Source organism: Antennarius striatus, chromosome 4, assembly GCF_040054535.1.
Source record: "Antennarius striatus isolate MH-2024 chromosome 4, ASM4005453v1, whole genome shotgun sequence".
Taxonomy (NCBI): Eukaryota; Metazoa; Chordata; class Actinopteri; order Lophiiformes; family Antennariidae; genus Antennarius; species Antennarius striatus.
In genome coordinates, this window is record NC_090779.1 from 953,100 (window position 1) to 969,506 (window position 16,407).

Genomic DNA, 16,407 nt, shown 5'->3' on the forward strand with positions numbered 1-16,407 from the left:
ATTGTTTATAAGACTGTAGCGTTTGTTCATCTGGATTTCTGGCCCTGGGACCTTTAAAATGAAGTGAGGACCCCATCACAGACCCATCACAACCACCCTCACCCCTCCTAGAATGAATGTTTTTCTGTTTAAAGTCAAAGCCCATGCCATTTACCAGATTATATCAATAAAAAAGTTTGTACTATAGCAAACACATTTCATCAGAATCTACGTTCTGTAGCTCTATACACGTTTCAGTGTGTGTGCTGATGAGAACAATTCACAGCAGACACTTCATTTCAAGTTTCATCCAGTTCTTCCCTTTGTCGTCCAGTGAACACCTTTGTTTCTGGTGCAAACGCATCACCGTCACATAACATGTAGTTATTGTCTTCCACAGGGTGTGTCTGAATGCACACTGAACAGGTGCTTCCTGTCATTGTCTCCAGAGGATAGTTCACCTCGATGGAGGTCATGAGAACATCAGGCACCTCATGTCCTCAGCAGCCAGGCTTTGATGAGGTGAACCATTGATCCATTAGCAGCCCAACAGGCTAATGTTAGCCTTTAAGCTAGAAGAGACTCCATTGCCTTTGTGCTGGCTGTCTCCAACTTTTGGTTTGAACGTTTTATGTGTCTTCATATCCTGCAGTGCAGTCTGCGTCAGCCAATGACATTCCAGCTGTTGGTCCGTCTCCAGGGTCCAAACGCTCCTGTTACAACTGTTACTGCTGATAGGTTCTCCCAGAAAGCGTCGCATCACTGCAGGCGTGGCCAGTACTGCGACATGTCTGCTTCACCTCCAGGAACCTGGACTGGAACTGAGACCCCAGGGGAGATGAGACCTAGGAGGAAGACGAGTCATCAGAAGGTGTGGTTCAACAAAGGTTAAAGGTTAAAGCAGTTCAGCCATCAGGACTCCGTACTGGAATTGGCCCACGTATAACAGTTAAGCTGAACTGGTCCTGGACAATGTGGACCTTTCATTTAAGTAATAGTTAGACTGATTAGTTCTCCTGGGTGCAAAAATATTTGTAGCAAAAAGATCAAATTTATTGAATACATTTTTAATTGAATTATATATAATAGTATATATTGTTTTAGTGTATATGGTTATTTTTTAGCATGCCCTTCAGATATGTGGGATTGGAACATATTATCAGTGTTTATTACCAGTTTTCCATTTCAACATGGACATGGGGCATTTAGGTGCAACGTGAGATTCAGACACATTTTGAGGCAACCAGTCCAAAAGGTCAGATATTCTGAACGGCACCTGAAGTAATTATAATCACATTTCAAAGTACAGTAATCCATCGCTTGTTCGCACTACAAGATGTACGGCTTCACTGCATCGCAGATCTTTAGTAGGTAGTCACGTGATACCGTACGCACATGCTATTGGCTGACATGCTATTGGCTGACATGCTATTGGCTGACATGCTATTGGCTGACATGCTATTGGCTGACATGCTACTGGCTGACATGCTACTGGCTGACATGCTATTGGCTGACATGCTATTGGCTGACATGCTATTGGCTGACATGCTATTGGCTGACATGCTATTAGCTGACATGCTATTGGCTGACAAGCTATTGGCTGACATGCTATTGGCTGACATGCTATTGGCTGACATGCTATTGGCTGACATGCTACTGGCTGACATGCTACTGGCTGACATGCTATTGGCTGACATGCTATTGGCTGACATGCTATTGGCTGACATGCTATTGGCTGACATGCTATTAGCTGACATGCTATTGGCTGACAAGCTATTGGCTGACATGCTATTGGCTGACATGCTATTGGCTGACATGCTATTGGCTGACATGCTATTGGCTGACATGCTATTGGCTGACATGCTATTGGCTGACATGCTACTGGCTGACATGCTATTGGCTGACATGCTATTGGCTGACATGCTATTGGCTGACATGCTATTAGCTGACATGCTATTGGCTGACAAGCTATTGGCTGACATGCTATTGGCTGACATGCTATTGGCTGACATGCTATTGGCTGACAAGCTATTGGATGACATGCTACTGGCTGACATGCTATTGGCTGACATGCTATTGGCTGACATGCTATTGGCTGACATGCTATTAGCTGACATGCTATTGGCTGACAAGCTATTGGCTGACATGCTATTGGCTGACATGCTATTGGCTGACATGCTATTGGCTGACAAGCTATTGGCTGACATGCTGTTGGCTGACATGCTATTGGCTGACATGCTATTGGCTGACAAGCTATTGGCTGACATGCTATTGGCTGACATGCTATTGGCTGACATGCTATTGGCTGACATGCTATTGGCTGACATGCTATTGGCTGACATGCTGTTGGCTGACATGCTATTGGCTGACATGCTGTTGGCTGACATGCTATTGGCTGACATGCTATTGGCTGACATGCTATTGGCTGACATGCTATTGGCTGACATGCTATTGGCTGACATGCTATTGGCTGACATGCTATTGGCTGACATGCTATTGGCTGACATGCTATTGGCTGACATGCTATTGGCTGACATGCTATTGGCTGACATGCTATTGGCTGACATGCTATTGGCTGACAGCTATTGGCTGACATGCTATTGGCTGACATGCTATTGGCTGACAGCATCCGCTGCATTCCGTGAGTCTCAGAACGCAGCGCACTTCCTTGAGACACAGACGCACTTTAAAGTCGATAGCCAGCTCGTCTCCATCGGAGGAACATTAATAAACCCAACAGAGCCTGCAGCAGAAACAACTGGACGGCCTGATGATGAGTCCTTGTTGTTTGGCCATAGATTGGTTACTGACTGCATACAGGAGTACGGCCATTTCACTCACTAATGGGGGTTTTCTGTGTCGTTCTGCTGTTTGGACTCTCTGCTCTGAACATGAACATTGTTAACAGTTCTGACTCTAGATGATGTGAGCTGGAGTCCACCAGAGGCATGTCTGCTCCTAACACACCTTCTGGTAGATGGCCGTGATTGGTTGGGTGCTTGATTGACAGGTAGTGGGTGGAGTTGGTGACAACTTGAGACTTCAAGTGAGCTTATTCAAATATGTAGGTGGGGACACACACACACACACACACACACACACACACACACACACACACACACACACACACACACACACACACACACACACACACACACACACACACACACACACAGAGAGAGTTCATTGAACCTCCAGAAAGTAGTGCATCCCTGGGATGCGCTTCAAGAAGAATGTGTTCATCCCAACATGACGTTTATACATCCCAAAGTAGTAACAGAATACACGGTAGAAGCGTACGCAAGGATTGAGTTTAGTCAATAGTACAATATAAAAACTAAACAAACTGTTAATTTTAATAATTCTATTAATAACATCATTACTGTTTAGCTAAAAAGAAAAGAGTCAAATTACATATTACTTTAACAAAATGTTAAAGCCTGGCAGTCATTTAAACAACAATTTTCAAATTAAAGATGTCATACAGTTTTTCTTTCCACTTTTGCTTTTCACATAATAGTTTTCTTTGCCTTTAATTCATATACTTTCCTATTTTTGCTGGTTTTTTGCTCGGCTTCTTCTGCATCTTTATCTGCAACATCCACAGTAATATCTGTCTTTTTTCCCCATTAACTTCTGATTGTTTTTAGTCAATAAAGCACTTCTTGTCACTTGGTTTTTCTTCCATTTTTTTCATCTTTTTCGGAGGTTTATTGGTACGTATTACAGTAATCTCTCGTTTATGTGTGCGTCAAGATGTGTGGCTTCACTACATTGCAGATTTTTAAAATTAAATTTAAATTATATATTGTCCTTGATGAGATGTACGTTTCATATACAGTGCGCCCTCGGTCTTTTTGGTCAATGCGTTCCAGGAACCACACACGGTTAAGGAATCCGCAATAGCAGTCATGATCTATTTATTTTATTATTTACAGTAATTTAAATGTTTCTGAACCCCCCCATCCTGATATTAAACCACCTTCTATCTGTATTACCTCTAAAACACTCTGACAGACTGTTTAAAGCACTGTCGTGTCTCACGGAAGTCTGAGACTCACGGAACGTAGAACACTTCAGGATGCCGTCAGCCAATAGAATGCGAGAACGGTATCAGGTGACTGACGACCAGAAATCTGCGATGAGGTGAAGTCGCGTGCGTTGATGTACTATATATATATACACACACACACACACACACACACACACACACACACACACACACACACACACACACACACACACACACACACACACACACACACACACACACACACACACACACACACACACACACACACAGTATTTAGCTCTATACACATTTAAGGCTCAAATGGGTACATAATGAATCCACATGCAGAGATCACATTTTCACAATGTCCTTGGGGGATCGACTGGCTCTTGTTTCATATGAGTCTCCACCACACATTCATCACAAGCTAGCCTAGCCTAGCCTAGCCTAGCCTATCCCATAACCCCTGAGGGTCACCACAGATGCCCTGCGGTGGTCATCATGTGGTGTGTCTTAGGATATTAGGCTGATTGATTCACGTCCCTCCTGTCTCATTGCTCCAAAGCGTCTCCTGTCGTCCAGCAGAAGGAGCTGAGCCACGTCTCACATCCAACATCTGCAGCGTCCTACCTGTTGATGATGTTCCAGAAGATGTCAATGTCTGGCTGTTGATGTGATGCTGCATGTGTGGAGGAGTATACGTCTCATAACTTCTCCCGTTCACAGTGGTGCTGTTGGGCAGCATGCAGGAGTATGAGGTCTGGCTTGAGCCCTGGAAGCAGGAATGAGTATTAGAACGACATCCTCTAACAGCCCGTTGGGTCATCCTCCACCAGATGGGATCCAAAAAAGCTGGTGGTAATTTTTATGCCATCATTTTAACCTTCTGAGAACTTCACACAAATATTTATGAACATGTACATTAAAAAAACAGCACAGAAGTATGTCAAATGAATCTGCAGGCTCTTCTAGATTGTGTCCAGCTGTGACTCACAGCATCTCACAGGAACCTTTCATTCTAATGTCTGGTGAAAACACAGTCAAACAACTTTCACTCAAAAATGCAATTTGACTAAATAAAATAGAAGTTAATTTTGAATTTTTATTCCAATACTGCTGTGACTTTTATTACTATTGAACTCATTTTAATGCTAAACTCCACATATCTAAGAGGGATATAACGGTACTAATTTCCCTTTGTTAGCCGTTCATGAATGGTCCCCACACAGTAGTCCAACCAATCAGAAGTCAACACATTCATGGAATAGTGTTGACGCTCAGAAAGATGCTGACACGTGAAAATATTATCTCTAGCAATTCATTGCATTTTTTTTGCTGGCTTCTAAAATAATCTTACTTGCATTGGAAGGCTAGTAGCCATGCTAAAGCTGGGCATGGCTGGCAGATTGTAGCTGTTTGATAGAACTGGATCCGATCTCCCCAACATGGATCCTGATGAGAAGGACACTAGAGAGAAGTAGGGATGGAGATGGAGAGGTTTAGTTACACCCAGGATTAACATAAAACAACTATCCCCCACGGGGACGGTTGGTCCGGGACATTCATGATGTCTGATATGAGACAACAATAGAGCTAACACCAGCAACAGCTAACTTTAACCAGGCGTGATGATGAGATTTTATTTGGTGTACTGAGGCAAATCCAACACTTTAACCAATGTCTTCAAAACAGCAAAAGACATTTTCAGAAAAAAAGTAAAATGAAGAAACTGGAAAGATTTGAAGCGATTTCCAGTTTTTGTGTGTTCAGCTCCAAATATTTGTTCCACACATTTGAAAAGCAGTGTTTCAAGCTAAGTCCAGCCTCTTGGTCAAGTATGTGTATGTAGATCACATGTATGTTCCATTATCCCTGAACATTTACCAGGCAGCCCTGTCACTGTGATGTAATTAGTAACTCTCGACAGGTGTTGCCCTGGTACCTGGTGTTGCCGGCTGGGGCAGCGGCTGGTAAACACTGGCGTTGAAGCTGCTGCTGATGGGGATGTGGTTGGAGGAGCTGGACACCTGACGACGCTGATTCCTCAGCTTCTCCTCTCTTCTCCACTTTGCTCGTCTGTTGGAAAACCAAACCTGTGCGATAAAGTGCAGATGAGAAAAAGTCACTCATGAAAAATAAAAGACTACAATTCCTCCAGTCTACGTGTGAAAAGATGTCTGAAAGTCTGAGGATTTGGTTTGTAGTAACAGACTGGATGGCAACCCAACAACCCTCTACGCAACCCAACAACCCTCTACACAACCCAACAACCCTCTACACAACCCAACAACCCTCTACACAACCCAACAACCCTCAACACAACCCAACAACCCTCTACACAACCCAACAACCCTCTACACAACCCAACAACCCTCTACACAACCCAACAACTCTCAACACAACCCAACAACCCTCTACACAACCCAACAACCCTCAACACAACCCAACAACCCTCTACACAACCCAACAACCCTCTACACAACCCAACAACCCTCAACACAACCCAACAACCCTCTACACAACCCAACAACCCTCAACACAACCCAACAACCCTCTACACAACCCAGCAAACCCTCTACACAACCCAACAACCCTCAACACAACCCAACAACCCTCAACACAACCCAACAACCCTCTACACAACCCAGCAAACCCTCTACACAACCCAACAACCCTCTACACAACCCAACAACCCTCTACACAACCCAACAACCCTCTACACAACCCAACAACCCTCTACACAACCCAACAACCCTCAACACAACCCAACAACCCTCAACACAACCCAACAACCCTCTACACAACCCAACAACCCTCTACACAACCCAACAACCCTCTACACAACCCAACAACCCTCTACACAACCCAACAACCCTCAACACAACCCAACAACCCTCTACACAACCCAGCAAACCCTCTACACAACCCAACAACCCTCTACACAACCCAACAACCCTCTACACAACCCAACAACCCTCTACACAACCCAACAACCCTCTACACAACCCAACAACCCTCAACACAACCCAACAACCCTCTACACAACCCAACAACCCTCTACACAACCCAACAACCCTCAACACAACCCAACAACCCTCTACACAACCCAACAACCCTCAACACAACCCAACAACCCTCTACACAACCCAACAACCCTCTACACAACCCAACAACCCTCTACACAACCCAACAACCCTCTACACAACCCAACAACCCTCAACACAACCCAACAACCCTCTACACAACCCAACAACCCTCTACACAACCCAACAACCCTCAACACAACCCAACAACCCTCTACACAACCCAACAACCCTCTACATAACCCAACAACCCTCTAAACAACCCAACAACCCTCTACACAACCCAACAACCCTCTACACAACCCAACAACCCTCTACACAACCCAACAACCCTCTACACAACCCAGCAAACCCTCTACACAACCCAACAACCCTCTACACAACCCAACAACCCTCTACACAACCCAACAACCCTCTACACTCAACACAACTCCTACTTTGATCACAATCCATACCACAGTCTACAGACCATAATATCACAATCTACAGAACATAGTTTTACAATCTGCAGACCAAATATTGACATCTATAGACCATAATATTATCAAGCAATGTCTGCCACTGTAGACTCTTCTCATGTAAACCATAAGACAATAGTTTAAGGGAACATTATCTTAGTTAAGTAGCGATAGTGTTTTTATGTAATATACATTATTGTTGCACACAGTGTGTGCTGAACGCTGTAGAACAATGAGTCATAGGTTCTACCTGTATTCTTGCCTCTGGAAGGTCGATCTTGTTGGCGAGGCGCTCTCTGGCAAACACATCCGGATAATGAGTCCGTTCAAACTCTGGAGCGACACAGTCAGTTATTACCCAACAGCGCCAGATGTGCTGTGTCTGCTATGTGTCAACACACAGGCAGAATGAGGACATGCTGTCCACACTCCACCGTCATTGTGTCCTATACAGGCTGTCATTCTTTTATTAGCATGAAGGTGAGCAAACTGTGAATTTTTTTTTTTTTTTTGGGGGGGTGGCAAAGTGTCCCCTTTGAGTTTTAAAACATGAACAAACTGCATTGGCAGATATAAGTGTGTATGTTGGTAGAGAGGATCATGGTGTGTATGTACCTTTACAGGTGACTAGTTACCTTTCTCCAGCGCCTCTATTTGGTCTTGAGTGAAAGATGTTCTGTTTCTCTGTAGTTTCCTCTTGAGCTGTAACCTCATCTGTGTTTCCTCCGAGTCTTCACCGTTTGAACTGACTGTGAGGGCTTTCCCTCCCCCGTCGGCCTGTGGACACTCTGCACAAGGAGAGACGACCCAGAGGAATCACAGACATGTCACCGTCCACACCCTCCACCAGATGCTCTGAGCTACGGCTAGCTGTCCTGGACACTGGAGCTCCGTCCGTCCACCCATCATACTTGAGTGCACGGCTAAAAAACAACCAGTGCTTTAAATGAAACCCAGCTAACAGATCACCACATGTATGAGTGGAGCATCTGACAAATCACAGATTTCAAACTTTTATACTTTAAGAAATATTTGTCATTTTCTCATTCAGACATTAAGTGGACAAATTGATCATTGTAAACAGGAATAATGCCACATGCATTGATAATTTCACAGAAAAATTTCATTCAAAAAATGTTCATAAAAACTTGAAATTTCTCTTCATAAGGTAACTTTTTCTTTTATCAGTCAATATTTTACACAATAAAATATCACCAGGTTTCAGCATGGGTGACGTTAGCAGATAAAACAGCAGCTGCAGTATTATTCCATTATTATTCTTTGGTGAGACATTCTAAAACAACTGATGAGGACTTTCATTTGATGCTATATTATATTATTTTTATTTATAAATGCATAAATAACCTGCAAAAATAAGACAAAAAGTAATGAAATGTATGTTTAATTCAATACAGTATGTTGAACTGTATATAAGAACTGTATGGTCTAGCAGGTATATTAGAGGTCACAATTAAATCACAGATCCTTCAGACTGAAGCGCTCCAACCTGTGATGTGAGCAGGCGTTAGCTTGACTCCGGCTCCCTGTGGAACCGATGTTATTTGTGGTGCTAGCCTAATTATTCATTATCCCCAGCAGACAGAGACTGCAAAACAGAATGAAGCCATTGCTCACTGTCACAAGCAGTCAGGCAGAAAGAGACACAAATGAGAGCAGACGCCCCTTTTCCCTCCCCTACGCACACACGCTCACGCCGGCACAAACACGCTGCAGACCGATGAAGAGGAGCGGCTGTGATGGTCGGCAGGACCGTGTAATCCCAGGGCGCCGGAGGAGGAGCAGCACATGAGGCCCTCAAACACACACACACACACACACACACACACACACACACACACACACACACACACACACACACACACACTGAAGGAATACAAAGCTGCTCGGGTCAACTCCATACAATGCGTTCCATGAATTTAGATTATATTACGGCCGGTTCACTCAGTTTACTACGGCTGCTGTATAATAATGATTTGATACAATGATCTGTGAAATAAACTACAGACTTGAAAGTTACCTGAGATACAAAGTCAACATAATGTGACTCTTGGTTAGTGAACACAAACATCCTGAAGAATCATCAGCAGTCATGTCTCCTAACTGGACCTACTGGGACCGGTTTGACTTGGAACCTCCAGCCCAGCCTGTTTGATCACATTATGTGTTCTACTGAGTACACACTCATACTTGATCAGACGATACCTTCTTTTCTTATCGTAATGAGTGTTGACAGACCAATAGAGACGCTGTTATACCTGTTGTCCAATTGATGCAGTGACCAAGATGACCTCTGACCTGACGAAGCACCTGGACACCAGGTAGAGACTCCTCCTTGATAGCCTAGCCAGTATTGGTTCATCTGGAGCAGAACTGCTGCTAAAGTCAGCATTAGAGCTAACATTTGGTGCTGGAGCTAATGTTAGCATGCATACATGAGTACAGCTCTACTGGGCTGAACCCTTCATGAATGAGTCGGTTACCCAGTTGGACGACTCACTGGACGAAGCCGAGCTCTTTTTATGTTCTTGATGATGTTAGCTGAGAATTGTCTTTCATTAAAGTTGATTGTGAAAACAGTAGCATGTGAATTAGCTTCTGCTAACCCCTAAACTAATCACTTATATCCTCTTATGCTCCAAACTGCTGGAGGAGCAGTGGTTGTGACGGTACATCTACTGGGGTAGAACCACCGTTATGAAGTCTTACCGGTGGTCGTGAGCGTCGTCCCGGGGTACCACCCTGAGCGCCCCCCCCACGTGGTTTGTCCACTGAGCATCTTGAGTTTGTCAAACATGCCCTCAGCTCCCATTTGCTGTTTGTCACTGGCCAGGTTCCTCAGGACTCGGTTAATAGAAGAAACCTGGAGGTGAGCGGACGTGTGAGGGGTTAGTGTCCACAGTCTGAAGAACATCGTCAAAACTACAACTACTAAGATATGTAGGGGCCCGCAATAAAAGGGTCCCATTTCATCTCCATACCACAGTAGAGGTCAGTGCTGATAACGTCAATGTGCAGATGTTACATGTCAGTCATTTCAGTCGTGAGCTAACATCAACACAAGTTGGGCGGTCAACAGGTCTCACACTGGGTATGTTGTCGTTGGTGCAGACGCCCTCAGCCAGCAGCCGGTCCCTGATCTCCCAGGCAAAGATGGAGGGACACTCTCTCTTGTACTGACCGATCTTTCCCACCACTTCTGGAGTCGCCACCCGAGGTTTACTCCCACCTATCGCCCGGGGACGGATGGAGCCCGTCTCGTAGTACCTGCCCAAAATCTTGCTCACACAGCCGTTAGACACCTGCACACAAAAAGACATGAATCACATGCATTATTTAACAATTCTAAAACAAATAAATGAAAGGAGTGTGTGTGTGTGTGTGTGTGTGTGTGTGTGTGTGTGTGTGTGTGTGTGTGTGTGTGTGTGTGTGTGTGTGTGTGTGTGTGTGTGTGTGTGTGTGTGTACACAACCATCAAAGGTTTGGACACACCTTCTCATATAATGGATTTCTTTATTTTCATGACTACAGTGTAGATTCCCACTGAAGGCCTCAAAACTATGGACATGTAGTAAACACATGTAGTAAACACATGTAGTAAACACATGTAGTAAACACATGTAGTAAACACATGTAGTAAACACATGTAGTAAACACATGTAGTAAACAAAAAAACCCTAACTTCTCAGTAGCCACCCTTTGCTTTGGTTGGCATTCTCTTGATGAGCTTCATGGTCACCATGCTGGTTCTGTGTGCCTTCAGTTGTGAATAAATCCCAATGATGTCACCAGCAGCCCCCACGGCAGTATCAGCAGCAGGCGGCATTGTGAACAACGCCGGTGCCAAGGAAAATAATGACCCCGTTTTAATCCGTCTGACGTGGAAAGTCTGTGGTCCATTGGCTCAACAAACAGGAAACAATGCACAGCTCACTACGAAGTCACTACATAGGCTGGTCTCTGTTATGTGTCTCATCAACAACTCTATGACTAACAGATGGAAATGAGGAGTAGGAGGTAGAGGAGGAGCAGGAGGAGGAGAGAGTTTGCACCACCTTCCAGTATGTTATATGTGCACTAAAACTATTTGGCAATGTTACTATGACGACCATTTCAATGTCTCTCCAGAAAGGTTCTTCTACACAGTTTGGAGTCAACAGCCGTCATCTGGTAAACCCTGATGCCAAACTACATGTGAGTCTGTAAGTCACAGTGTTAGTAGATCATGGGTGAGGAGGCAAACTGAGATGAGGCCAGAGCTGATCAGTGTGTGTGTGTGTGTGTGTGTGTGTGTGTGTGTGTGTGTGTGTGTGTGTGTGTAACCCATGCTGATCCATGTTCATGCAGGAGCCTCATACCTGCTCATACCTACCTGACCAGACCAGTCACACAGAACCTTTGCTTTGTCTTTTGAACTGTTTGTTGGTCAGTGTTGCAGTCACCTTCTGCTGCCTCAAGGTGGCAGTGAGCCACCAAATACTGACCACACCTTCTTATTTGACCAACAGGTGGACACAAGCAATGTGGGTCTGATCAATGCAATGTAAGGTGCATTGTGTCAAGGCTAGAACACGACTGGCAGGGAGAACCCAAAAGCACAACAGAGTATCAGGTGGGCAAAGTCTCAAAAGAGGGTTTAATGATACAGGCAGGGGTCAAGTTCCAAAATAATCAGTCCGATAGGCAGAAGTATCCAATAAACGACAGGCAAATGGTAGAGTCCGGAATCAGGTAGGGTCAGGCACGAAACAATCTGCAAACCAGGCAGACGAATCAGATCAGGGGTCGACGAAAGGCAGGGTCGGGGAAACAGGCGGGGTCTATCAGAAAAGCAGGCAGGAGTCAAAGGCAGGAGAGTCAGGGCGACACTCAATCTGACAGAGAGCAGAAGGCTGAGCCGGCATATGTAGGGTGGAGACAGATTGGGGAGTGGCTGCAGGTGTGTGGGGAGACGGCAGGTGTAGGGAATGAACTGATAGAAGAAGAGACAGGATCTGGAATGATATGAGATGTTAATAGAAAGAAAACTAACTATTAGACCCGAGATGTGACACATTGATCAGAATGACCACTGTGAGACACTTTGTGGAAGATCTGAGATGGAGGTAGACCTCCAGTCCAGATAGACGTCCAGATAGACGACCTGGTAGACGTCCAGATAGACGTCCAGATAGACATCCAGATAGACGTCCAGATAGACGTCCAGATAGACGACCTGGTAGACATCCAGATAGATGTCCAGATAGACGTCCAGATAGACGTCCAGATAGACGTCCAGATAGACGTCCAGATAGACGTCCAGATAGACGTCCAGATAGACGTCCAGATAGACGTCTAGTTCTGACTGTCAGTCTGTGTTAAAACTGAAAACCAGATGATTACTCTTTTAGAAAAGCTCAATGAGAACATGAGAAGTGTCCTCCAGCAACGAGAACATGAGAAGTGTCCTACAGCACCCAGAGATGCTGGAATCCACAGGACTCCAATAGACCGTAGTCAGAACTCACACAGCCTCAGCATAACCTGACCCAGGTGGACCCCTACTCCATCACTGCAGTCCTGTCCAGGGCTGAGACCTGTGAACCAAACGAATGTGTTGGTGTCAGCTGTCAGCAGCAGGATGGTCTCACCTGCAGGATCCTGGAGATGTCACAGGGTCGAGCTCCGCTGTGAGCCAGCTCCACGATCTTCTGCCTGGTGGAGTCGGGTAAGGGTCTCCCATTAACAAACACACCTCCCAGTTGGTTTACGCCACTGTGACCTGCACACACACACGCACACACGCACGCACACACGCACACACACACACACACACACACACACACGCACACACACACACACACACACACACACACACAGAGGATAAGAGCTTTATTCAGACTAAAGTTAATTCAGACATTTTGAAAGCTGTCAAATGAAATCTAATGCAGGGAGAAGTCCAGCCACAATGAACTCAATAGCGTGTTCATACACATGCAGGTGAACACGGCACACAGAGGGATTACATGGATCACAGTGCAGCGGTGATGAGGAGAGACCAGAACCATCCTCTTCACTGCAGGAACACGGAGGTTTAAAGGGGGCTGATTGTTTCCTGTCTTTATGTGAGTTGAACACATGAAATACTTTGGTGGACTCACTTTTACAGTAGCTGTGTTTTACAGCTGGGGTGTTGGGGGAAACACTGAACCATTGTTCCGTTGGCCTGATCTGCCCACTTTGAGATTTTTACCATCAACACATTTTAAGTGGCAACAAATACTGGAAAAGATGCAAAATAGTGAAATAAAACACCTGCGGAGGGCAACAGGTCAGTAAGAAGAACATCCAGAGGTAAAGATGGAGTGAAGATGGGAGAGGTGGGGAACACCCTGGATGAGATGCCAGCTCATCGCGGGGCCACACCTACATGTGCACCTGTACACATTCACACCTATGGACAATTTGATGATCGATTCATCTAAGCTGCATGTTTTTGGAGGTGGGAGGAGGCCAGACAACCTGGAGACAACCAGAATCACAATCCTCTCGTGAGAATTCTGTATTAAGGATTAGGAGGAGACACACAAACTAGGCACATTTTATATATATATATATATATATATATATATAGCACAAAAGTGCTTTAAACAGTCTATCAGAGTGTTTTAAAGGTAATACAGATAGAAGGTGGTTTAATATGGGGGGGTCAGAAACGTTTAACTTAAAGGAAATAATAGGAGAAATACTCTGTCGCTTGATCGCGGAATTTGTTAATCGCGTGTGGTATATATATATATATATATACTGTATATACGTATATATTTTTTATGTGCGTGTGTGTGTGTGTGTGTGTGTGTGTGTGTGTGTGTGTGTGTGTTCAGTGGTCAGCATGTTGCTGATCTGACACGTTTCCCCAGCAGCAGAGGACAGTGTGTGTCTGCAGGTTAAGCAGGGATTTACACTCCATCAATCGTCTATTGTCTGGTAATGGCACTGAGGGGGGGCATACTGCACATTTATAAACCTCTCAACGGGACATTAATAAATCACACACATACACACACATACACACACACACACACACACACACACACACACACACACACACACACACACACACACACACACACACACACACTCTCTCTCAGAGGATTCACCAGATTCTCCATTCAGGGTGGAGACATGGAAATGTTCACCTTCTGTTCTCTGTGCAGAGAAACAAACACCCCCTCATTAATTCATGCTGTTCATGAAGGTTTTCCAGCGTCTTCATCTCATGATGACTGGAAAGAACGGACAGATTTGGGGTGTGGGTACCCTCAACCCATAAGTCTTTAGTAAATGTCTAACTTAAAGGGACAGTGAAGTTAATTTTAAGTGACATACTGTATATGTTATTCATCATTATGAAAAATAGAAGAAAAAATAACTTTTTTAGGCGACGCATCATCCCTTTGGTCGTCATACGTCACTGGGGCCAAACATAGCTTGGCAGCCATAAGAAACAATGTAATCCACGACACGATTAACTCTATAAATATCCTGGTTACCTGTGAGGTGAACGCTTGTGTCAACACAACAGGACACAAAGACCAGGACCTGTGGTTCTTCAGAATACCTCTGAGAAGATAGGAAGGAGATGGAGAGCAGGAGAAACCGGGTCAACATGACCCAGGACCCCAGGGTCTTCATGAACACTTTACCTCGGAGGATTTACAAAGAGATTTGAAGGTAACATCGTTTTCAGACAACCCATAGTATTTATTCTGAATTCCAAAGGTTTAGTGGATAATTAATTCATGTCTGGAGCTACTGGAGGTGTTGTATAAATGTTTTTATGACCAGATTATCACAAGATTATGGCAGTTGTGAAAGTAAACAATTAATAGAAGTGATAGAGGTCAGTTGATTGGTTTGTTTCCCCCGGGGCTTGTTAGTAATTTACAACAATTACATCAGATTTTCCAACTAGTTATAACGTCCCATTTGGGTTCACTGTGTGTATGAAAAAGTTAATCACGCTACCGATGCTAACGCACTAGCCCGTCAATGGGATTTTCCATATTATGTTAGCATTGAGCTGGCAGCCATTCGTTACTGTTGGACTGTGTGGAGTTAATAACAACTGTGGTTGATATAATACGTCTTGTATTAATGAATGTATCAGGACCAGGGCCTGACATGATGTTTCTGTGTGTTTTATTTCAGTGTCACAGATCTTCTCAGTAAAATGACTGACTGGCTGTCTGTCTACCAGAGGCGGGGCCTGGATTTGAGCCTATCTTCGATCAAATTCTGTTTTAACTGTTTTTTTGTGTCTCGTCTCATTATTGTTTGAGGACTTACATTTTTTTAATGTTATATAATGTTTGTCCCAGTCCAAAGTGTGACTGGTTGCACTATTTATCTATATTTCACGTTGCTTTACCCTTTTCATCTCTTTGAATTTACATAACAGACAAGTGAGCAGACAGCTCTGATAACCTCTAATAAATAGATTCTGTTGGTTGTTGGACTAGAGAACATTTTAAAGTGTTGTTACATTTCTCATCTTGTCATAAGTCTTCCATTTTCTTCATGAGATTCATTTCTTCAGTGAAACAAAATTATCTCAAGAGCACAGACATCTTTGTGAATGTAGAGTGTTCTTCAGGCGTAAACTTACTGGTTTGTTTTAAGAATCTCTGACTCCCCCTCCCTCAGCAGAGTCACATGTATGACCTGAATCACGGTGAGTTTACCCCCCAACACGCCTCACCCCCCGCGCCCGGTTAATTCAATTACAGAGGAGTCACAGCCCTGCTATAAGATGCTGCCCCCCCCCCCCCCATGCTGCCTCACTTCATGTTCACTGTGTGTTCAGGGGCCGTAGAAA

General features: G+C 44.4%; 1 protein-coding gene across 1 annotated transcript in view; it reads right to left on the minus strand.

The window, feature by feature from the left end:
* Positions 1-738: 738 nt before the first annotated feature.
* The window catches only part of LOC137594190 (paired box protein Pax-6-like), a 29,293-nt gene continuing 13,624 nt past the window's right edge, over positions 739-16,407 (minus strand). The window contains exons 3-11 of the mRNA XM_068313517.1: positions 13,181-13,311; positions 10,637-10,852; positions 10,260-10,413; positions 8,168-8,320; positions 7,783-7,865; positions 5,934-6,084; positions 5,349-5,458; positions 4,622-4,763; positions 739-824 (exon numbers count right to left, since the gene is read on the minus strand). Of these exons, the coding sequence (XP_068169618.1) occupies positions 739-824; positions 4,622-4,763; positions 5,349-5,458; positions 5,934-6,084; positions 7,783-7,865; positions 8,168-8,320; positions 10,260-10,413; positions 10,637-10,852; positions 13,181-13,311 (1,226 nt within the window). The remainder of the gene's footprint in view (positions 825-4,621; positions 4,764-5,348; positions 5,459-5,933; positions 6,085-7,782; positions 7,866-8,167; positions 8,321-10,259; positions 10,414-10,636; positions 10,853-13,180; positions 13,312-16,407) is intronic.